This window comes from Capra hircus, chromosome 16 (assembly GCF_001704415.2).
Source record: "Capra hircus breed San Clemente chromosome 16, ASM170441v1, whole genome shotgun sequence".
NCBI classification, from domain to species: domain Eukaryota; kingdom Metazoa; phylum Chordata; class Mammalia; order Artiodactyla; family Bovidae; genus Capra; species Capra hircus.
In genome coordinates this window covers 38,234,727-38,261,157 of record NC_030823.1, presented here as the reverse complement: position 1 = coordinate 38,261,157, position 26,431 = coordinate 38,234,727, and the positions used below count along the sequence as shown (strand labels likewise).

The 26,431-nt window shown below is 36.9% G+C and overlaps 1 protein-coding gene across 6 annotated transcripts in view; it reads right to left on the bottom strand.

Moving 5' to 3' along the window:
- DNM3 (dynamin 3) overlaps positions 1-26,431 on the bottom strand; it is a 628,097-nt gene that overhangs the window by 153,037 nt on the left and 448,629 nt on the right. For all 6 annotated transcript variants that reach the window (XM_005690651.3, XM_005690650.3, XM_005690649.3 and 3 more), the window contains one exon: positions 16,447-16,556. In XM_005690651.3, coding sequence (XP_005690708.1) covers positions 16,447-16,556 — 110 coding nt within the window. The remainder of the gene's footprint in view (positions 1-16,446; positions 16,557-26,431) is intronic.

Below are 26,431 nucleotides of genomic sequence, written 5' to 3'. Positions count from 1 at the left end.
AGGGCCCTTTTACTGACTTAATAAACATGTACGCCTATCCATCTCCTTGGCAAGGAAAGCACGGGGTTTATCTTTTCAGATTTATAGAGGGAAATAAACATTACTGTCATATTGTGAATTCACAATCAATAATTCTGCAAAAGTCCTCAAATCTGTCTGACCCACTTGAACTTAATAGTTCTAGCAGAAACAAGAAGGACCCAAAACTTATGAACAGAAAACTAAAATCCTGTCTTCTGGTTCTCCACCTCCCTAACTTTCAAAAGTTTAGTATATAACAGAAAACCTGAAATGTGTTAATACTTTGCTAGAGCTAAAGAAATGAAGATTTAGAAAGCTGAGTATAGATATCTACAAAACATTTTTGAATAATATTATTAAGATTATGGAACAAAGTTGAGACAATTTACAATAATACATCTATGTTTTCCCCTTAAAATGTCATGAATTCTGTTACATTAAATTCAAACAAAGTCTGTTTATACAGTTTGTATATAACTTAAAATTCTCAGGTTCTTACTTTTAAATAGGAGACTTCTTTCTTTGTACTAAAACTATTTCCTCTAAGAGTTTTCACCTTTATCTCCATTTTCATCCCCCTCAGATTTGAGGCTGTAGGCCTCTCTAGAGCTTACTTATAGAATGCTTTTTATTGACAATTAGCATTATTTATATTTTCTCTACATAACAGAGGGGGAATGTTTAGTATCCATCCATCTTTTCATTTACTCATGTTCTGAGCTCTCACGATCACCAGATGCTATGTTAGGCCCTGGGGATAAAAGCAATGAGCCAGACAAACACAGCCTAACTTATGGTTACCAGGAAACAATCAAGGGGAGGGATAAATTGGGAGACTGAGGTTGACATGTACACACTACTATATATAAAATAGATAACTAATAAGGACCTGCTGTATAGGGAGCTCTACTCAATACTCTGTAATGACCTATGTGGGAAAAGAATCTAAAAAAAAGTAGGTATATGTATATGTATAACTGATTCACTTTGCTATACAGCTGAAACTAACATAACATTGTAAACCAGATATATGTCAATTTAAAAAAAGCCTCTGCCTTATGGAATGTAATCTAGCAGTGGAGATAAATACTCATGATATGACTATATTTTTAATTAATTAATTTACCATTGTATTAAAACTAGAAAGAAGTACAAGGTATTAAAATGTTGACTTAACACATTCTGTTATTTAATCATGTTGTTTAAATGTTTCTCATAGCAATATCACTGACATCTAATTAATATCTGTTTACTTATGTGTTTCTCAGGACAATGCATCAGACTCCAATTGATCTCATATCTAGTAGAATATTTTTCATACTAAGAATAGAAAGAAAAGTGAGAGTTGTTCAGTCCTGTCCAACTCTTTGCCACCCCATGGACTGTATAGTCCATGGAGTTCTCCAGGCCAGAATACTGGAGTGGGTAGCCTTTCCCTTCTCCAGCAGATCCTCCCAACCCAGGGATCGAACCCAGGTTTCCTGCAATGAGGGCGGATTCTTTACCAGCTGAGCCACAAGGGAAGCCCAGGAGTACTGGAGTGGGTACTATCCCTTCCCCAATGGACCTTTCTGACCCAGGAACTGAACCAGGGTCTCCTGCACTGTGCTTCCCTTGTGACTCAACTGGTAAAGAATCTGCCGCAATGTGAGAGACCTAGGTTCGATCCCCGGGTTGGGAAGACCCCCTGGAGAAGAGAAAGGCTACCCATTCCTGTATTCTGGCCTGGAGAATTCCATGAACGGTATAGTTCATGGGGTCACAAAGAGTTGGACATGACTGAGTGACTTTCAATCAATCAATCAATCTCCTGCATTGCAGGTGGATTCTTTACCAACTGAGCTATCAGGGAAGTGGAGAAAACCACACTTTGTTTTTATGCTTTACAGAAGTTGCAGAAAGGGTACAATGAATTGGATATGTCAATTGAGACAGATAAAGAGCTTTTACTTTCAAAATGCTTTCCTCCACCAGGTGCTCAGAGGGTGTTATAAACACCCACTGCATGGAAAGACAACCCACCTATACTCTGTAAGAAAGTGAAGGATGACACACACTTCATTACTCAGCTTGGACTGAAAGACTGGTTACTAGCTGAGTCTTCATCTGATGAAGAAAACTCTTGAACCAGAATATTCAGAAGATAATATGTATTATTAGTATTTTATGAAGCAAGAAGAAACGTCTTAAATATTCTTTTGAAAATAGCGGATGGTAAAATGAAATAAAATAACTTTTCCAGCTGTCATGTTTATGTTCCAAACACAAGCTTAATTGCATTGCATCCTATACTCAATATTTCATTTCCTAGTAACATGCACTATATGTGTTTACTTTATTGAATTTCCAATAAATATGAGCCTCTACCATCCCTATGTATGGAAGAGTAATTAATTCCCTTTTAATACAGATTTGACATTCCACCATATCCAAGTGAGACATAAGCTTTCAGACAAGGCATTGCATACCACCTCTCGCCCAGCATATTTGTTTAATTAAGCACTTTTCCCAACAACTTAAACTCAAAGCACGTTTGAATATAGAAACAGCCATAAAGGTATATAAGTGGAAAACCTGACTCCAATTCCTTTCCAGCTAACAATTGGAAAAATATACCACTCAACAATGAGAAGAAAGAGCCATTCTTTTCCGAATGCCTAAAAAGCCCACACTTGCTATAGTGCAGCATTATTTGACATTTATTGAGTGTCGGCAATGTGCTGGGGACTGAGTGGTATAGTGAAACATCCTAAAATCACTCTCTGTAGGAAAAAGCAGGGAGGGGTGAATTGGAACACTTGGTAATGTTGATAAACCATATCCTGAATTGAAGCTACAAAATAGTATCAAAGAAAGAATGCCTTAATTTAAAAGAAAACAGAGCTGGACAACCCCAAGGGGTGCTCTGAAAATACCACGTGGCTGCTCAATGAACCCCCTGGACAGACACAGATCTCTGCTGGCTACCAGAGCTGACATACCTGGGACCAAATGGGCCTTAACATGACCTTAAAAACCAGTGCCTGCCTGGGAGTGTAAAGACCAGCACAGTGAAACCATTATCTAGATGTGCTTCTACCTAAGAAAACGTGGCATTTCTAGCAAAATTAAATGAAACAAAAATCTGGGGGCACATTCCAATCTTCAGTTTTGATCTTGCCACAAAGAAGTTCAGGAATCTTTTAACTTAGACTTTGTAAATGATACAGTGATACAATGAATGTGAGATCTAAATATTTTTAACTTATCAGTCTCTCCAGGTATCTGAGATGCTCTCTTTGAAAGGCTCAGTGGATGGCTAGGGGTGCATACTCTTATCTGGAGTTTTTGTAGGCTAAATCAGTCTAGGTGTGAAACTCACTCTCTTCCATCACGGAAGTTACTGCAACCAGTAACAATTCCTTCCATTTACAAAAATATTAGCACTAAAATACTATTTAGAATGGCTTAAAAATCTGGTCACCAGAGTCATAAAGATCATATTAATTCACCAGGACATTGAAGGCTTTTAAAATAAGGATGTTAAATGTATCAATTCCAACACACGGGATGACTGGGAACTATAGAGTAACTTTTAAATTTTATGGTGGAAAGTTGAAATAGAAACTTAATGAGCTCTTAGGAATAATGCTGTGATACAAGTAGTAATGGCTAATATAGTTTTTCAGGAACTGTAGCAAGGTCAGTTCATGTAGGCTTTGCAAATAAGACTCAAAAGTGTTCCATGGAAATTTGTAAGACCTAACAGCAAACTGAAATACCTGCATAAGAAGGTAAAAATCTTTTCACTGTTGCTCTTTTAGGAACAATTCCAGTTAAAATATCAAGCAGAATTTCTGTTGCATAGTTAATATCAAAACTACAGATCAGAAAGAGCCATGGATCAAGGAGACATTAGACCTGGGTTCCAGTTCTGGCCTTGTCATTAACTGCTTTTTTTGACATGAGAAAAGTGTTAAACTGTTAGAGGCGCCAACTCCTTAACCTGTAAAGTGAAAACGGAAGACAAGATTATCTTTAAGGTCTCAGAGAACCCTAAAAAGCCATATTTTGTACCCACGTTAGCACCAATCCTGATGTTCACACAGAAACTAAGTCCTAGGTCAATGTATCTTACACGCGTCAGCTGAATGGCTAAATGAATTGAGCTAAAACACTGCCGCGGAAAACAGCAATGGGGAAGACAAAACAACAGAAACACTTACAAAATCTCTTCTAAATTAATCAAGGATAAATTCATCTAAAGGAAAGGAAACAGAACACATCTTTTAATATCTTGTCTCAGAAGAAAGAAAGGAACATAATCTTGGAATCAATGAAAAGAATATCATTCACATGCTGTTAAAAAAATAAAGCTAAGTAAATGAGCTCTTGACAGATGTATGATTTTCCCTTTACCTGAAATAGTAAATACATAAACTTACATGGGAAAGTACAGTTCATTAAACTCTATAGAAGACAATGGAATGCTTTTACTTTTTTTTTTTTTTAAACTAGGGCCATCTTGCCTTTGAAACTAAATTCTCATCTAGAAAAGGCTGGCAACAGATTAAGCAACATTTTCCACCCATTTGTTTTGACTAATACTACTCCCTTTTTGGGATATTCTTTTCTATTTCCTCTCCAACAATTTGTGCCAAAACTAATGAGAGACATCTTCTATGATGTTAACTATTGCTTCTGGATAAATCCTATGCTCCCCCAGCACTTAAGTATTAGAATTGAATACACTATCATACAGTCTGTTTAAATGTTACTTATACACTATAACCCATTTTTTCAGGTATAATATTCCCTCAACTAGATTACCTTTTCTTCCTTTTTAATCCCTTTATTGATTTATTAAATTTCATACCTTAAAATCAAGGAAAACAAATGTCGTACACAGTCACTGATTACAAATATCAAGATCACATATTTCATTTTAGTTCAGTTCAGTCACTCAGTCATGTCCAACTCTTTGCAACCCTATGGATGGCAGCACGCCAGGAATCCCTGTCCATCACCAACTCCCGGAGCTGGCTCAAACTCATTTCCATTGAGTCAGTGATGCCATCCAACCATCTCATCCTCTGTCATCCCCTTCTCCTCCTGCCTTAAATCTTTCCTAGCATCAGGGTCTTTTCCAATAAGTCAGTTCTTTGCATCAGGTGGCCAAAATATGCTGAAAGTATGCTGAAACTTCAGCATCAGTCTTTCCAATGAATATTCAGGACTGATTTCCTTTATGATTGACTGGTTGGATCTCCTTGCAGTCCAAGGGACTCTCAAGAGTCTTCTCCAACACCAAAGTTCAAAAGCATCAATTCTTTGGTGTTCAGCTTTTTTTATAGTCCAACTCTCACATCCACACATGACTACTGGAAAAACCATAGCTTTGACTAGATGGACCTTTGTTGGCAAAGTAATATCTCTGCTTTTTAATATGCTGTCTAGGTTGGTCATAACTTTTCTTCCAAGGAGCAAGCATCTTTTAATTTCATGGCTGCAGTGATTTTGGAGCCCAAGAAAACAAAGTCTCTCACTGTTTCCATTGTTTCTCCATCTATTTGCCATGAAGTGATGGGACCAGATGTTATGATATCAGTTTTCAGAATGTTGAGCTTTAAGCCAACTGTTTCACTCTCCTCTTTCACTTTCATCAAGAGGCTCTTCAGTTCCTCTTCATTTTCTGCTGTAAGGGTGGTAACATCTGTATATCTGAGGTTATTGATATTTCTTCCAGCAATCTTGATTACAGCTTGTGCTTCATCGAGCCTGGCATTGCACATGATGTACTCTGCTTATAAGATAAATAAGCAGGGTGACAGTATACAGCCTTGATATACTCCTTTTTCCATTTGGAACCAGTCTGTTGTTCCATGTCTGGTTCTAACTGTTGCTTATTGACCTGTATACAGATTTTTCAGGAGGCAAGTAAGATGATCTGGTACTCCCATCTCTTAAAGAATTTTCTGCATTTTGTTGTGATCCACACAATCAAAGGCTTTGGCATAGTCAATGAAGCAGATGTTTTTCTGGAACTCTCTTGCTTTTTCAATGATCTAATGGATGTTGGCAATTTGATCTCTGGTTCCTCTGGCTTTTCTAAATCCAGCTTGAACATCTGGAAGTTCTTGGTTCATGTACTACTGAAGCCTGGCTTGGAGAATTTCGAGCATTATTTTGCTAGCATGTGAGACAAGTGCAATTGTGCGATAGTTTAAACATTCTTTGGCATTGCCTTTCTTTGGAATTGGAATGAAAACTGACCTTTTCCAGTCCTATGGCCACTGCTGAGTTTTCCAAATTTGCTGGCATATTGAGTACAACACTTTAACAGCATTATCTTTCAGGATTTGAAATAGCTCAGCTGGAATTCTATCACTTCCACTAGCTTTGTTCATAGTGATGCTTCATAGTGACCTATTTGTTCATAGTGACCTATTTGACTTCACACTCCAGGATGTCTGGCTTTAGGTGAATGATCACACTATCATGGTTATCTGGGTCATTAAGTTCTTTTTTTTTCACATAGGGAGACTCCCACATAAAGAGAGCCCTTCAAGACCACAGTAAATAACTGTTTCTCTTAAATTCATAGGGTCATAGAAACATAAGTAAAATGAAGAAGGAGATGAGCTGCTCTCAAGTAAGAGAAATCACCTGACATAACAAACAAGGAAACAGACCTCTCTGTTCTATCAGACCCTGAGTTCAACAAGAAGGTAACAAGACTGTTGAAGAAATTAAGAAACAATGCCAAAAGAAATGCAGATCACTGTAACAAGGAACCAGAAACTATAAAGAAGTGCCAATCAAGATTAGGCAACTCAAATGCAGATATGAAAACCAAGCTAAAGGTAACAAATAGCAAAGTAACTAATGCAGAAAAACAAATACATAAACTGGAAGGTAAATTAATGGAAATCAGAACAGCAGATAGAAAGACAAATGAGAAGGGAAAGCAACACACAAGATCTATGGTATAATACAGAGCATGCCAATCTATGCATAGCAGGAATCCCAGAAAGGGAAGAAAGAAAAGAGGATAAAAAATGTATTTGAAGAAATTATGGCTGTAAACTTCCCAAACTTAAAGAAGGAAACAGATGTCCAAGTACAGGATGCACAGAGGGTCCAAAAGAGGATGAACCCAAACAACCTACACCAATACATATTACAATAAAAATGACAAAAATTAAAGATAAAGAGAGGATTCTTAAGGCAACAAAAGAAAAACAAAGCATTAATTACAAGGGAATGCTATAGGTCTATCAGTTGATTTCCTATACAAACGCAGCAAGCAAGATGGTAATGGCAAACCATATTTAAAGTCTTGAAAAAGAAGAAAACTTTGCAACATAGGATACTCTGTCCAGCAAGGGTAACATTTAGAATGGAAGGAGAGATAATGAATTTCTCAGACAAGCAGAAACTAAAAGAATAAAGAGATACTAAATCTATCCAAAAAAGAAATACTGAAAGTTCTTCCCTAAATTAAAAAAAAAAAAAAGCAAGAATTTATGGGAAAGAGAAACTTACAACAGGAAGGTAAATAACTTTAATAAACCAGTACATAAATTTTTAAAAATCTGTGAAAGCAATGATAAGTATAATGAACAGCAAAAGAATAAACATAAAGATATAAAAGAGAACATCAAGATCATAAGCTGTGGGGGAGTAGAGTTAGAAAATATAGGTTTTTTGTAGAATGTCTTTGAAATTATATGACTACTAGTATAAAGCAAGTAGATATAGTAATGGGTTAACATACTTGAAACCCAAGATAACCACAAATCAAAAATGTACAATAGAATCACAAAAACTAAAAAGAAGAGAACTCAAGCTTAATACAAAAGAAAATCATCAAATGGTAAATTGAAAAACAAAAAGAAAAAGAAAGGAACAAAGAAGAAATACAAAATCAACTGAAAACAAGCCATAAAACTGCAATAAACACATATCTATCAATAATAAACAAATGCCAGTGGAATAAGTAAATGGATCAGCAGATCAAAAGATGTAAAGTAACAGACTGGACAATAAAATAAGAGCCTATGATATGCTGCCTACAAGAGACCCAATTTAGGGTGAAGGATACACATAGATTGAAAGTGAGAGGCTATGGAAAAAGATATTTCATGCAAATGGAAATGACAAGAAAGCAGGGGTAACAATACTCACATCAGACAAAAGTGGCTTTGAAACAAAGTTCATAAAGAAAGATAAACAAGGCACTATATAGTGATAAAAGGATCAATACAAGAAGAGGATGTTACACTCCTTAACATATATGCATCCAATATAGGCACACCTAAATACAAAACACAAATACTAACAGAAATAAAGGGAGAAATTGATGGGAATACAATAATAGTAGGAAACTTAAACCCCACTGATATCAATGGGCAGAGCTTCCATACCTAAAATAAAAAAGGCAACAGAGATCATAAGTGACACAAGAGTTAGATATAATTGATATCTACAAGACATTATATCCAAAAAGCACCCAAATATACACTGTTTTCAAGTGCTCAAGGAACATTCTCTAGAACAGACCACACTTTAGGACACAAAACAAGCCTCAATTAATTTAAGAGGATAGAAATTATTGCAAGCATCTTTTCTGACCACAACGGCATAAAAATAGAAATCAACCACAGAAAGAGATGACCACAAAGAGACAAATGACAATGAAAACAGAACTTAAAAAAACCCAAAGGATGCAGCAAAAGCAGTGATGAGGAAATTTTTACAGGCCTTCCTCAAAAAACAAGAAAATGTCAGATTACCAACCTAAGAGATTAACCTATCACCTAAGAGAATGAGCAAAAGAACAAACAAAACATAAAGTCATCAGAAGGAAAAAAACAATAAAGATCAGAGAGGAAATAATGAAAAGAGATTAAAAATAGGAAAAAACCCAATAAAACCGAGAGATGGTTTTTTGAAAGGATAAACAAAATGAACAAATCTCTGGTCAGGCTCACTAAGAAGAAACGAGAAAGAATCCAAATAAACAAAATAAGAAAGGAAAGAGAAAAAATGACGACCACTCCTACAGACAAACAAAAATCATAGGAGAATACTATGAACAGTTACATGGAAACAAATCGGACAACCTAGAAGAAATGTAAAAGTTTCTAGAAACATAATGCCCACCAAAACAAAATCAAGAAGAAATAGATAATTTGAACAGACAGAACACTAGAAGGAAACAGTGAAAGGCGTTCAGTCCTGTCCGACTGTGACCCCACGGACTGTAGCCAGCCAGGCTCCACTGTCCTTGGAATTCTCCAGGCAAGAATACTGAAGTGGGTAGTTGTTCCCTTCTCCAGGGTATCTTCTCAACCCAGGGATGGAACTCAGGTCTCCCATATTACAGGTTACGTTGTTTACTTTCTGAGCCACCAGGGAAGCCCAAGAATACTCGAATGGGTAGCCTATCCCTTCTCCTGGGGATCTTCCTGACCCAGGGATTGAACTAGTATCTCCCGCATTGCAGGTGGATTCTTTACCATCTGAGCTACCAGGGAAGCCCAGAAGGAAACAGAATTTGTAATAAAATTTAAAAAAAAAAAACAAAAAAAACAGAAAACAATAGTCCAGGAAGGCTTCACTGGGGAATTCAGCCAAACATACCAAGAAGAACTTATATCAATCCTTCTCAAACTCTTCCAAAAGATTGAAGAGGAGGAAACACTCCAAATGTCCTTCTATGAAGCCACCACCATCCTGATACCAGAACCAGACAAAGACACCACCAAAAAAGAAAATTATAGGTCAATATCTTTGATGAATATAGATACAAAAATCCTCAACAAAATCTCAGCAAACCAAATCCAGGAAAGTATCACACATAAAAAGTATCATACATCATGATCAAAGTGGATTCATCCCAGTGTCACAAGGATGGGTCACCATATCCAAATCAATGAATACAATACACAACATCAAGAAAAGACAAACACCACACTATCATCTCAAGGATGAAGAAAAAGCATTTGATGAAATTCAACATCCATTCATGATAAAACTCTAAGAAAAGTGGGTACAGAAGGAACATATCTCAACATAACAAAAGCCATTTATGACAAACCCACAGCCAGCATAATGAAAATCTTCCCTTTCAACTAAAATTTGGTATAAGACAAGAATGTTCACTCTCATCACTTCTATTCAACATAGTACTGAAAGTCCTAGCCATAGCAATTAAACAAGGAAAGAAATAAAAGGTATCTAAATCAGAAGGGAAAGCATAAAATTGTCACTATATGCAGATGACATGATACTATATACAGAAAACCCTAAGGACTCCACACAAAGCTATTAGAATTGATAAATAAACTCAGCAAAGTATCAGAATACAAGATTAATATACAGAAATCTGTTGCATTTCTGTACACTAACAATGAAATATCAGAAAGACAAAGTTAATAAAAAAAACCTTATTTAAAAATCACATTAAAAAAACCTATGAATAAATCTAACCAACAAGGTAAGAATTATATGCTGAGACTACAAAACAATGATAAAGGAAATCAAATATGATTAAGAAAATGGAAAGATATCCTATACTCTTAGATTAGAAAACTAATATTGTTTAAATGGCCATACTACAAAAAGCAAGCTAAACCCCTATCAACTTCCCCATGATATTTTTCATAGAACTAAGACAAACACTCCTAAAATTTATATGGAACTACAAAAGATCCAGAAGTCCCAAAGCAATCCTGAGGGAAAAAAACAAAGCTCAAGGCATAACTCTTCCAGGCTGCAGAAAATACACAAAGCTACAGTAATCAAAGGTGTGACATCGGCACAGGAACAGACATACAGATCAATGGAAAAAAACAGAGGGCCCAGAAACAAACCTACACACATATGGTAAATTAATCTTTGGCAAAGGAGGCAAGAATATACAGAATGAGAATGGAGAAAAGAATGGAGAAAAGACATTCTCTTTAGCAGGTGGTGTTGGGAAAGCTGGACAATGACTTGTACATCAATGAAGTTAGAATAGTCCCTTACACTGTACACAAAAATTAAGCTTAAAATGGCTTAAGGACTTAAATATCTGTTAGAGCACCATAAAATTCCTAGAAGACAATATAGGCAAAACATTCTCTTACACAAATTATAATTACAGCTTCCTCAGTTCAGTTAAGTCGCTCAGTCGTGTCCGACTCTTTGCGACCCCATGAATCGCAGCACACCAGGCCTCCCTGTCCATCACCATCTCCCGGAGTTCACTCAGACTCACGTCCATCGAGTCCATGATACCATCCAGCCATCTCATCCTCTGTCGTCCCCTTCTCCTCCTGCCCCCAATCCCTCCCAGCATCAGAGTCTTTTCCAATGAGTCAACTCTTCGCATGAGGTGGCCAAAGTATTGGAGTTTCAGCTTTAGCATCATTCCTTCCAAAGAAATCCCAGGGCTGATCTCCTTCAGAATGGACTGGTTGGATCTCCTTGCAGTCCAAGGGACTCTCAAGAGTCTTCTCCAACACCACAGTTCAAAACCATCAATTCTTCAGCACTCAGCCTTCATAGTCCAAATCTCACATCCATACATGACCACAGGAAAAACCATAGCCTTGACTAGACGGACCTTTGTTGGCAATGTAATGTCTCTGCTTTTGAATATGCTATCTAGGTTAGTCATAACTTTTCTTCCAAGGAGTAAGCGTCTTTTAATTTCATGGCTGCAATCACCATCTGCAGTGATTTTGGAGCCCCCAAAATAAAGTCTGATACTGCTTCTACTGTTTCCCCATCTATTTCCCATGAAGTGATGGGACCAGATGCCATGACCTTCGTTTTCTGAATGTTGAGCTTTAAGCCAACTTTTTCACTCTCCTCTTTCACTTTCATGAAGAGGCTTTTTAGTTCCTCTTCACTTTCTGCCATAAGGGTGGTGTCATCTGCATATCTGAGGTTATTGATATTTCTCCCAGCAATCTTGATTCCAGTTTGTATTTCTTCCAGTCCAGCGTTTCTCATGATGTACTCTGCATAGAAGTTGAATAAGCAGGGTGACAATATACAGCCTTGACGCACTCCTTTTCCTATTTGGAACCAGTGTGTTGTTCCATGTCCAGTTCTAACTGTTGCTTCCTGATCTGCATACAGATTTCTCAAGAGGCAGGTTAGGTGGTCTGGTATTCCCATCTCTTTCAGAATTTTCCAGTTTATTATGATCCACACAGTCAAAGGCTGTGGCATAGTCAATAAAGCAGAAATAGTTGTTTTTCTGGAACTCTCTTGCTTTTTCTATGATCCAGCGGATGTTGGCAATTAGATCTCTGGTTCCTCTGCCTTTTCTAAAACCAGCTTGAACATCTTCCTAGTATATACTTATCTTCCCTGGTGGCTCAGAGGTTAAAGCGTCTGCCTGGAATGCAGGATACCCATGTTCGATCCCTGGGTCGGGAAGATCCCCTGGAGAAGGAAATGGCAACCCACTCCAGTACTCTTGCCTGGAGAATCCCATGGAGGGAGAAGTCTGGTGGGCTATAGTTCATGGGGTCGCAAAGCGTCGAACACGACTGAGTGAATTCACTTCACTTCAGTATATAGTTGTTGAGTTTTTTAATCTATCAAGATTTAAAAATATAGTAACTATGTTTTTATAATTACTATAGACTGGATAATATTATTAACAAACATGATTCATAGCACTCTCACACAGAACCCTGTACTCCTAAATCAAAACATTCTTCTCAAGCATATATGAAATATTTATGAAAATTTACCATGTGTGCTAGATCATATGCTCTGACCACAATACAATTAAGTTAGAAATCAACAACAAAAAAACAATAAAATTCCATGTACTATAAAATATAAAACACAGTTCTAAATAACTCAAAGAAAAAATGATAATTAAGATTATGGAAACAGAAGATCAGAGGAAACAGAACTTAATGGTAACCAAGGTATTATGTTACAAAGTTTGTGGTGAGCAGCTAAAAATACATAGAAGGAAATCTATATAATTATATGTATACATAAGAAAAAATAAGAAAAAATTAATGAGATATACATCTAAAAAAGAAGTTAGAAAAAATGGGCTACAAAGAAAATGGGCTACACTGTAAATACAAGCTGGGAAATGAAGAAGAGAGCAGAAATTCCTGAAATAGATAAAACATATACAACTGAGGATCAAAAGTTGGTTCTCTGGAAAAAGATACAACTCTGGAAAGAGTGACCGAGTGAAAAAAGGTAAGGTTTAATACGAGAAATAAAAAAAGGATTAAATTTCAGACAAAGCAGAGATCTGTAAAAATAGAACACTAAGAAATCATTGATACTAATATTAAAATATATTAAAAAAACAGAATGGGTAATTTTCTAGAAAAAAATATAATTTGTTTAAACTCATAGAAAAAACAGAAAACCTGAACAAATCTATACTTATTAAATATATGAAATCACTAGCCAAAAGTCTACTTATCAAAACTGTGCATAAGTTCTAGATGATATTACAGGTGAGATCTACCACTCAGTTAACATTCAATCCCCACCATATACAAAGTGTTCCAAAGAACAATAAGAACTCATTTCCACTTCAGTTATGAAGCTAACAGAACCTTGATATGAAAATGAGGCAGGGAAAACACAAAAAAGAACATTTATGAGCCAATTTCACTTATGAACATAGATGCAAAAAGCTAAATAAAATAATGGCAAACAAGTCAGGGACACATAATAGATAATAATACATCATAATTTAATTAGGTTTAATCCTAGGAGATCAAGGAAGGCTTACAATAAGAAGGTCTATTAATATATTGCACCACATGAATAGATTAAAGAAGAAAGTCATAGAGGGAAAAAAAAAACACTAATCCATGACAAAGTTAAACACCCATTCATGATTAAAACAAAAACTTCAGCAACTAGGAACTCAGGGAATCTTCTTTGCTTGATAACTGTAACTATCAGAAAGCACTTAACCATAAAAATGTGAAATAATTTTCTTTTAAATCACGAACAAAACAAAGATGCCCGATTGTATTTAATATTGTACTACTAGAGGGCCTAGCCAGTACCAAAATAACTGAAAATAATCAAGATTTCTGAGGAAAAGATAAATGGCAAAAATGCCTGTATATTCTTGCACAGATACTTTCTGACAAGTCTAGAATTCCAGGATACCTAAATTTTTAGAAGCCCAGAGATTTGTTATATTCATGTCTTTTGCTCTCTTTGCTGGACAGGATGTGGAGAAAAGGGAACCCTCTTGCACTGTTGGTGGGAATGTAAATTGATATAGCCACTGTGGCGAACAGTATGGAGGGTCCTTAAACAACTAACTACAGAACTACCATATGACCCAGCAATCCCACTCCTGGGTATATACCCTGAGAAAACTATAATTCAAAAGGTCATATGTACCCCGATGCTCCCTGCAGCACTATTTACAATAGCCAGGACATAGAAACAAGCTAAATGTCCAATGACAGATGAATGGATAAGGAAGATGTGGTATGTATATATACACAACGGAGTATTTCTCAGCCACTAAAAGAAACAAAAAAGTGTCATTTGTAGAGATGTGGATGGACCTAGAGTCTGTCATACTAAGTGAAATAAGTCAGAAAAACAAATATTGTATTTTCATGAATACACGTGGAATCTAGAAAAATGGTACAGATAAACTTATTTCCAAGGCAGGGACATGTGGACACAGGGTTGGGGGGTGGGGGAGGGGAGAGTGGGACAAATTGAGAGATTAGGACTGATGTATATACACTACCATGTGTAATAGATAGCTAGGGGGAAGCTGCTTTTATAAAGCACAGGGAGCTCAGCTTTGTGCTCTGTGATGGGTGGGATTGGGGTGGGGATGGGAGTGGAGAGAGTTCTAAAAGGGAGGGGATATATATATATATATATATATACACAGCTGATTCACCTCACCATACAGCAAAAACTAATGTAACACAGTAAAGCAATTATATTCCAATAAAATGAAGAAAATAAATCCATAATTGTATTTTGTCTAAAAAGATGCTCTATCATTATCTGGATTTTTTTTTTTTTTGGTACTCAGTCGTTTTATAACCTTAACTTTCTAGGTTGATCAAAGATTCAAATTTAGTTTGACCTCCTGTGTGGCAATTATACTTCCCACTCTGCATCCAAGCAGGAAGGCTGAGCACACCCCTGAAGACTGCTTTAGGACTTTCTGACTCCCCACTGCTCTGAGGAAGGTATGTAAACAGTACTGAACTTTGGCCCTGTGGAGGACACACTACTTCTCTCTCCAGGAAACCTTTTTATTCTTTATCATTTTCAGTGTCTTTTCACCAGGTGCTCTCAAATAATACTAATAACAAATTAGTATTTAAATTAAAATACTTTAATAAAATCTCATTCTCAGTATTTGGTAGGGAAATTATATTAATTTTCTTTTCCCTTGATTCTTTAAACATTCTGCTCTTGTGGTTTTTCTAAGTATTTTTGTACAATGAGTCACTCTGAGCAACTGACTGGGAATGTAGAAAAAAAGGCTCCCTGCCCCACCCCCCCACCATTTTGATTTACTGTGTGATTGACCCTGGGCCAGTCACTGAACCTAATCAAGGAACTCCATTCATTGCTAAACAAAGATAAAAAGCCTGGAGAGATGGGTTAAAATTAGATCCTGCCACCTAATGACTCAGTTTCTTAATAAGTGACTCACAGAAATTAATTAGCTTTTTCCTGTAACAGTTTCATTTGGAAAAGGTCTTTATTATTTTTGCCTAGTCGTGGTCTTTTTATGTTTCTCTGTCCAATTCTGTTACTTCTCCATTTGTTTACTTAGTTTCAGTGAATAATCATGGCACTCCACAATAATTAGCCCCAAATTCAGAGAACATTTTGTGATCTCAAAGTCTCTGAGATACATCTCTAATTTATGAAATGGTAATCACAGTACTCTATCATTTCCCTCACAATTGCTACAACAGACAATGAATGTGGACACTGCTTTGAAAAACTGTAAAGAACAATATATTTGTATTCATCCTAAATGAATAATTCTATTCACTGACGCAAGAATTTAGTCATGATACCTGATTGGGTCTTAAGTGATACTAATCCATTAGATACTACTAAAAATTATAACTGAGTAATTTATTTATAAGTGCAGAACAATAAATGCAGAACAAGGAAGACTTTAAAGTAACAAAAACATAGTTTAAGAATGACACGGGTGCCTGCTTAAGAGCAGGAAATTAATACATGAAGATCTTCCTTGTTCTAAGTTTAAATCTTTTGAATCCATAATCTATGGTAAAAGCTGAAAATACAAAACAAATGAAAGGAAAACTCAAGAGTTAACAAATTTTAAGGTGGGACCAAAAGAAATCTTACAAATATGGTCTCTTGATCACATAGAAAGTCAAAGAAAAAAAAAATGTTAAGACATAAGCTGCTTCATTTTCTTACCTTTGTTCTGTATTAAAGAGTGCAAAGATGTGCTTGCTAGACATAAAGCTTTTTTCCACATCCCGAACTTTCAGGTTGTCCAAGGGAAGCATATACTTCTTTTCTTTTTCCTATAGAGAGAGAGAACTGGTTTTAATAAAAGATCCTGAAGCATACCCACAGCCACATATCACCTGAGATGGTCAGCATTTGATTACAATATTTTGATACCATCATACACTACTTTGATACCAGCTACCAAGGAAGAAGGTCTTCCCAGTGGGCTAAGTGGTAAAGAAGCCTCCAAGCAGGAGATGCGGGTTTGATCCCTAAGTCAGGAAGATCCTCTGGAGGAGGACATGGCAGCTCACTCCAGTTTTCTTCCCTGGGAAATCCCATGGACAGAGGAGCCTGGTGGGCTACAGTCCATGGGGTTGCAAAGAGTTGGACACGACTTTGCAACTAAGCCATCAAACCATCACCAAGCCACACCAAAGAAGAAAAATCACTGGAGACAGGAAACGCCAATGGTTCTCAATACATGGGTCAAAAGAATGACAGGAGGGAAAGTGCAGAGGAAGAAAGGGCTCAGGGATGGAAAAAACATATGGTCTTCTATCCTTTCTTCCTCATGTGGGTCCCCTTAGATGTTTTAAAATGTTAGTTTGATATTAAAAATTTAGCCATCTGTTAATATTTAGCAAAAATGTTCTGGTCCTAATTCAATGAGAAATGCCAGATGGATTTCATTTCATATTTTTTTTGCAGCCTAAGCAGTTTTGATAGCCAGAACTGGCAGGAGACTGGAAGCACAAGGACCCTAGTATGAAATATTCCCTATAAACTATGATAAAGCACAGAAAAAACTTCTTTCATTCAAGTCTAGAATAAAACGTGGGTCCAGGAAAAAAAAATGATTCCATTAAATTGTCAAACTCTTTGGGGAGAAAAAACACCCATTAGAAGTGAATTGATATTAACTAGAACAAATTCTCTTCTAAAATTAACAACTCTTTAGGAAGAAAATGGACATTTGAGAGGGGAGGTCTGCAAATGGAACCAAACCAATCTTGGTTAAACATATTGGATGCCAAAGAATTATTAGAACATTTACCTTTATGGACTGGCCCAGGGACAGTATTATCATATGCATAAATACCTAACAATCAATATAATAGGAGACAGCCAAATATTCAAGTTTAGGAAATCTAGTCAATATTTGGGGCACTTTAACACAGCCCTTGTTAAACAGTAGTCCTCTGTATATCTCGGGTGACAGTCCTGAGAAATACTAGGCCTAGATTTCAGAGGAGAAGAGCATAGAGATTTAGCCATGACTTAATACACAAGTATTAATGCTTATGAGAAATACATGAACTGTACAGATAAGTTTGACATAAACTTTATTGTTCCTTCAGCTCCTACAGTGCTTCCTTGAGAATTTGTCTATGCTCGGTAGTGTGGGGCAGAATTCTTCTATGTTCCCTAGCCTGCTTGCGGGGGCCATGCTGTCTGCAGACATCAGAAAATGTTATTGCAAGAACTATCACTGCCTTTGCCTCTTGAGAAATGCTGGGCTGGAAGAAGCACAAGCTGGAATCAAGATTGCTGGGAGAAGTATCAATAACCTCAGATATGCAGATGACACCACCCTTATGGCAGAAAGTGAAGAGGAACTAAAAAGCCTCTTGATGAAAGTGAAAGAGGAGAGTGAAAAAGTTGGCTTAAAGCTCAACATTCAGAAAACGAAGATCATGGCATCTGGTCCCATCACTTCATGGGAAATAGATGGGGAAACAGTGGAAACAGTGTCAGACTTTATTTTTTGGGCTCCAAAATCACTGCAGATGGTGACTGCAGCCATGAAATTAAAAGACGCTTACTCATTGAAAGGAAAGTTATGACTAACCTAGATAGCATATTCAAAAGCAGAGACATTACTTGGCCAAAAAAGGTCCATCTAGTCAAGGCTATGGTTTTTCCAGTAGTCATGTATGGGTGTGAGAGTCGGACTGTGAAGAAAGCTGAGCACCGAAGAATTGATGCTTTTGAATTGTGGTGTTGGAGAAGACTCTTGAGACCCTTGGACTTCAAGGAGATCCAACCAGTCCATTCTAAAGGGGATCAGTCCTGGGTGTTCTTTGGAAGGACTGATGCTAAAGCTGAAACTCCAGTACTTTGGTCACCTCATGCGAAGAGTTGACTCATTGGAAAAGACTCTGATGCTGGCAGGGATTGGGGACAGGAGGAGAAGGGGATGACAGAGGAGATGGCTGTCGTCAGAGATGGCTGGAATGGCATCACCGACTCGATGGATGTGAGCTTGAGTGAACTCCGGGAGTTGGTGATGGACAGGGAGACCGGGTGTGCTGCAATTCATGGGGTCGCAGAGTCGGACACGACTGAGCAACTGACCTAACTAACTCCTAAATTAGTCAGGGGGAAATCTGGGCAGAGCACATTAGAATAGTGAGGCAGAAAGGAACAGGTGACACGGAAAGCTAAAGGAAGCTGGTTGGAGGACAAAATGTCTGTCCTAGGAGGCAAGGTCTTCAAAGAAGATAACAAAATAGACCAAAAACATAAACTGAATGGCAGTAAGAGAAGCCCAAGAATAAATATAAAAAAGTAAAGCACTGTAAGAAGATTCCAATATTTCTTTTACAGAAATTAACAATACAAGGATATCCTAAATAACAAAATACACAATTTATGCAAATGAAGCATCAGAGTTGGGCCTAACTTTAGACTAATTTAGGACAATTCTAAGAGGCAAGCTTGTATCCTGAACAAAAAGCTACCCAACACATAATCAAATGAAAATGCTTGAGACCCAGGGAACATTTTTGTATTGGATGCTTTTCAATGCCCTAAATTTAAGCAGCTGGATTTTTTTAATGCACATCCTATTCAACCTTTTGAAATGATGGATTTGCCTTCTAATGGGAAATCTGCATTTCATTGTAACGATGGAACACAATGTCCTTGGCCTGTTTTCTATAGAAGTAGGCTCTCTTTTGTACTACATTCTTTAGTATATAGTGGAGACCAAAACTCCAGCAAGTTTACGTCAGATATTAAACAATGGAGAAATACACATATGTGCAGACAGAGAAATATAAAAAAACGTAGTTTCATTTCCAAAGAACTAAATGTCATTTATCCAAGACTTTTGAGGACATATTGCTAAATTATTTCCTAATCAAGAGTTTTCCAGACTGACAAAAAAGAAGAAAAAGAATATTCAGACTAATTTCTTTAAAGTTGTTATTCAGATGGAGAATTAAATGTGAGAACCATGAAGCTATATGTCATGGATATCTCTAAAATTTTTGGTGCTTCTGGGAAAGTATGATATTGTACTAAAATAACATCTTAAATATGAAATAGTTGAAATAAAAGAAACAGAGAAGGAGAAAGGGTAAACAAGTATAGTTTCTAAAATATAGCAAATCTTACCACCTTAATTGAGACATTTGTTATATATTCTTTGTTAACTCTATAAACTTTCTAATAATTCACTGTTCAATATGGTAGCCTCCAGCTATGGTGACTACCAAGTTCTTGAAATGTAGCTAGTCAAATTGGGATGTGCTTTAAGTCTTAAATACATACCAGATTTCAAAGATTTATTATGAGAAAAGGAATGAAAACTATATCATTAATACTTCTATATCAATTATATGTTAAAATGACATTACTTTGAATATATTGAGGTAAAGTATTATTAAACATAATTTTATCTGTGCTGTTTTGAATGCAGCTGTCGGACAATTTTAAATGACATATGCGGCTCACATTAACTTTGTTTTGACAGTGACAAGCCCATGTACCTGTCATCACATTCCTTCCTCTCACCCATCCAGTTCTCCTCTTCTGACCTCCTCATTTCTGCCATCAGGTATATTTATCCTTCTTCCAGTCACCCATTCTGAAACCTCACTATCACTTCTGACGTATTGTCTTCCATCGCCTCCTTTATTACATCAAGACTATACTGCACTGTGTTTGAAGCATTTGTCATAGCTCCCATTGTTTGACATTCCCACTACATTAATTCAGGTCCCTGGCATCTCACAAGCCTGCAATTATAAATGGCCTCCTCTCTAGTCTTTTAGTCTTGTACTTCCTCTAACATTACCAGAGAGGGCAATTTTCTTAAACTACTCTGTCAAATTCATTACAGACCTTCAAAACATTCATAGCTCTCCACTATTTATGGAAGAAGTTCCATGAAACTTCTTAATGTGAAATTGAAAAACACCTACAAATTGAATCTGATCCTGACTTGTCAATATCTCCTTTAATCTTTAGTAGAAAGTCTCCGTTTCAACCAAATACACATTTGCCAACAGTCCTTTCCCAGCTTGGTCTACTCTTTCAACTCCCTACATACCAGTGTACTATCTAAAGTCTAGCTCAAGTTCTATCTTCTGTGCAAAGAGTTTTCCCAGGGTTTTCACTCTATGTCTGTATTAGTACCCCCTTTCTCCTTTCAATTCACACAACAGGTATGGTTTATTTTACTCACTTTAAATTATAGGTACACCTTGGAGATATTACAGGTTTAGTTCCAGACCTCCACAATAGAGCCAATATCATAATAAAGCATGTCAAATGATATTTTTTTGGTTTCCCAGTACATATAAAAATTATGTTTATACTAAACGGTAGTCTATTAAGTGTGGAATAGCATTATGTTTAAAAAAAAAGAAAAACAATGTACTTACCTTAATTTAAAAGTACTTTATTGCTTAAAAATGCTAATAGTCATCTGACAACACAAGGTTGTTACAAACTTTCAATTAAAAAAAATTATCTGAGAAGTGCAATAAAGTGAAGCACAATAAGATGAGGTATGTGTGTATACCTTATATGAGACATCTTCATCTTGCAAATGCATTAATTTAAAAAGTTCTGTCAAGGTTGTTCATTTGGAACTCAGAATGTTCAGTTAATTTTATTGTTCAAGTAGGTTACACTTGCAAAGAAAAGCAAAAAAGTAGAGAATGACTCTTTTTTTGGTAAATAAACAAGGAATAGAATTTGATATTTTAAACATTTGATCTTTAATAGACATTTTGGAGGAAGCATTTGCAAAATTCTAGAGGAAGAGTTTTTAAATGTGGATCATTTTTCTGTACAAGTTTCAAAAGCTTCAAAAGCTGATGCCACTCATTCAGCACCATTCTTTTCTTCATTTTAAAACATAATACCTTTCCTTTTCTCAATATAAGATGGTTATCAGTACTACTGGTTCAAGATTGAGAAAGATGCCTGACAGAGCTGTCTCCTGTCACCCTGTTTGTTTAGACTATATGCTAAGCACATTGTGAGAAATGCCAGACTAGATGAGTTACAAGCTGGAATCAAGACAGGCAGGGAAACATCAACAACCTCAGATACGCATATGATACCACTCTAACGGCAGAAAGCAAAGACAAACTAAAGAGCCTCTTATAAGGGTGAAGAAGGAGAGTGAAAGAGCCAGCTTCAAACTAAATATTAAAAAAACTAAGATCATAGCATCCAGGCCCATTATTTCATGGCAAATAGAAGGGGAAAATGTGGAAGCAGTGACAGATTTCTTCTTCTTGGGCTTGAAGATCACTGCAGATGATGACTATAGCCATGAAATCAGCAGATGATCGCTCCTTAGCAGGAAAGCTATGACAAACCTAGACAGTGTGTTGAAAAGCAGAGACATTACTCTGCTGACAAAGGTCCATATAGTCAAGGCTATGGTCTTCCCAGTGGTCACATACGGTAGTGAGAACTGGACCATAAAGAAGGCAGAAGGCCGAAGAATTGATGTCTTCAAAATGTGGTGCTGGAGAAGACTCCTGAAAGCCCTTAGACAGCCAGGAAATCAAATCAGTCAATCTTAAGGGAAATCAACCCTGAATACTCATTGGAAGGACTGATGCTGAAGCTGAAGCTCCAGTATTTTGGTCATCTGATGCAAACAGTCAACTCACTGGAAAAGTCCCTAATGTTGGGAAAGATTCAGGGCAGGAGAAGAGGGCATCAGAGAATGAGATGGTTGGATGGCATCACCGATGCAATGGACATGAATTTGGGCAAACTTTGGGAGATGGACAGGGACAGGGAGGCCTGGCGTGCTGCAGTCCATGGGGTTGCAAAGAGTTGGATGTGACTGGGCAACTGAACAACAACAACCAGTACTATTTGTATGGAAGGCATCAAAGATGATAGGGATTCTTTGTTCAAAGAGAGAGGGAATATGAGAGTGTGTATATGTGTGTGTTTTCCCTGCAATAACTTGCCAAGCGTTAGAAGAAAGAGGAGAAATATTGACAGAATAGGCCAAAGAAAGGAGGATTTAATGTGTGAAAGAGTGCGGTCTGAGCTGGAAGTAATTAAACTGAGTGACATAAGCAGAGGCTCAATATTGAGGGAGGTGGGAATTAAGATATAGCCTCACAGTATAAGTTCACTCACCTTGAAAGGAAACAAAAGGATCAATATGGGACAGATGTGGGGCCAGCAAGTGTCCACTGATAACCTCTAGCTTGCAGAGCACCATCAACATAACTTGGTTGCTGGAAGAAGCCATAGTAAGTATGAGGAAAGTGTTTAGTGCGTGGAGGAGTAACTCCTGAATATGCAAAGGATTGGAAAGTCTTTATATACTTGGTGACTCATATGTACAGAGTTTTACAACTTGGGGAATATTCAAGTGGCCTTGGTCTGATAACTACATTGAATCATTTTACTTGTGCATCTTTCTCACTAATGGTGGTTTAGTTGCTAAGTCGTGTCCAACTCTTGAGACCCCATGGACTGTAACCCACCAGACACCTCTGTCCATGTGATTCTCCAGGCAAGAATACTGGAATGGGTTGTCATTTCCTTCTCCAGGGGATCTTTCTGACCCAGGAATCAAACCCGGGTCTCCTGCATGATAAGGTACCAAAATCTTCAAGGATAAGATTGCGAATCCCTCCTCCTTTCTATATATTACAATGCCTAGCATAGTGATCACTAAAATTTATGTAGCGTAAATTATAAACATTTGTTGAATTAATTTGAGAATGTCTAATAATTAAAGTCAAATGTTGAGTAAAATATTTGGATAGTTATATATATTTTGAGAATCAAATTAAAATTCTATGGGAAAAAAACCTGTATAAGATGCTTAACTGTCATTGCTTTTGATCATTAAAACTTTATAACATTTAGACTGACTGCCATGTTTATTTTTACCTCTGCTTTTGTTTGTATTGCTTCTACTTGCTAGGAATGTCTCTTTTCTGCAAGAAGGCAAATACTAGTGACCTTGAAATTTATGTGAAGTGCTACCCCCTCCATGAAGCCTACTCTGATTATAGCAAGTCATAGACCTCTATATAGTTTTCAGATTTTCTATAATTTTTGTCATAGGCTATATAGAATAACCCTGGAGAAGGGAATGGCAACCCACTCTAGTATTCTTGCCTGGAGAATCCCATGGACAGAGGAGACTGGCAAGCTACAGTCCATGGTCACAAAGAGTCAAACATGACTGAACGACTGAGCACACACACACATATAGAATAAAACTGCCTGTTTATGTTCAGCTTGCCTCTTCAAGTAGATCGGAAGCTACTGGAGGATAAGGAATGTGTTATAACTCATTTATATTTAATATATATACTGTTGCATATATGGATATTGGTTAGCAAAATTTTGATTGTTGATGATACATTACAAATAAAACACCAACATGATGGAATTTTACTATTATGTTGTACCCATACTATTTTTACCATTATGTCTACCTATGTGCGTGTGTGTGTGCACACATTTAGTCATGTCCAGCTCTTTGTGACCCCATGGACTAGAGCCCGCCAAGCTCCTCTGGTCTAGGAATTTTCTAGGCAAGAATAGTGGAACAGGTTGCCATATCCTCCCCCAGGGGATCTTCCCAACCCAGGGATCAAACCTGTGTCTTCTGTGTCTCCTGCATTGGCGGGCAGATTCTTTACCACTGAGCCACCTGGGAAGCCCCATGTCTACCTACACTCTTATGTTAAAAATGATCCAAAAAGATGCGATATGAAAACTTATTTCTAATTTCTCAAAAACTGATTTTGAATTAATTTACAGCATTTTGCTTAATATCATACAGTTTATTAGGTAAAGTTTTACTAACCTAGAACAATATACTTGATTAATAAAAAATCTTGTGACCTAAACATATAAATATACTGTGACAATCCAATACACTTTGAAACAATACAAAAACAAAATTCAGCAGCTATGTTGCTCTTAGAGGTAAAAACTGATACAAAGTTCTTTAAAAAATGACAGAACATAAAAAAGACTAGATTATAAAAGACTAGAGAAAAATACATTTAAAAGACAGTAATGGCACCAAATATATCTTTGAAATAGGTAATAATGGTTCTAAATCTATTTTTTTTAAATATGTGAGTTTTGTTATAATTCTTCACTGGATTGCTCTAACATTTTATAACATCATGGCAATTTCTCAGGCTAATGAATAATCTGATTAGAAAAAGATTCCACAATAGACTAGCAGAATATTTCATGATGCAGAGGATAGCTATGTTTCACTAGAGGAAAGATTCTTAGTTCTGACCACTCCTCTTCTCATACTTTATATCATGTGCATTCTCTATAACACATTTTTCATATTCTATACTCCTAATTTATTAAATGCCTCTTGTCCTACTTGAAAATTGACGTTTATTTGCCCTTTCTCAGTGTTGTACCATTCTGCTAGCAACAAATGGACCATTCCTGTGACACAACTACACTGACAATGTGTGAAGGCCACAGAGGGGGTACTGTGGTCCCAGCTAAAGGAGGAGACAGAATGACGGGACAACCAAGAATCTTGTCTGAAAACAGGGTGGTAGCCCACAGATCAGTTCAAGCTGAAAAGATCCCTCATCCAGAGGTTCTAAATGTTTTTTCAGAATCCTGAAAACTCATGAGATACTGTGGAACATTCAATTATTATAATTTGCTTGCTACTCAAGAGACAATAATGTTGATCAATATTCTTTCCCCAACAATGTTTTCTTTTTTCCCTGGTACACTGTGGCCAGAATGTTTGCAAACAAGGAAACTGGAGACATTATCCTGGGTTTCTGGGTGGGGAACAGGGCCAAGAAAAACGTGATGCCCCCATAAATTAGCACCAGCCTTTAATGCTCTAAGTAACTGACACAAGAGTTATGAAAGCATACATATTCATCATGCTTCCTACTCTCACCTCATCTCATTTTCCAAGATGACACTACATTGCCCTTCAGAGTAAATTCAGTCTCAACACACCCACTGCACCAACCACAGTACTCCTGCTTTTCAGGAACGTCAATGCATTTTCACTTTCCACATGGAACACATCCAGTCATATCCTCTTGTCTTCATCTAAACTCTTTCCTCCACTAGAAATACTGCTGCCTATTTGCCACTCTTGCTTCTCTTGCCTCAAAATTCCTGCAAAAGATTATCTGGCTCAATGTACATTTTTTCTTCAAGTATTACAGATCTCATTTCTCTATCTTTCTCTTTTCCTTTCCCATCCTATTTGTAGACTTATTTTCAAGTCAGTGGTACTTTTTAAAAAATTCTGACATCAAAGCCCACTATATTAAGTAGATTAAAAAGTGTAGCTCTTTTCTCATAGGAGCGGGGCTTTGAGAAAACCTGCCCATTAAGAATCATTGTCTCACCCTGACATTGCTGCTAAGAAATGTAGTTGCAGTGACCAAGGATGAAGGTCCATATAGTCAAAGCTATGGTCTTTCCAGTAGTCCTGTACAGACGTGAGAGTTGGACCATAAAGAAGGCTGAGCACCAAACGATTGATGCTTTCAAATTGTGGAGAAGATACTTGAGAGTCCCTTGGACAGCAAGGAGATCAAATCACTCCTAAGGGAAATCAATCCTGAATACTCTTTGGAAGGACTGATGCTGAAGCCCCAATACTCTGCCTACCTGAGGCAAACAGCCCTTTTCCTCACTGGAAAAG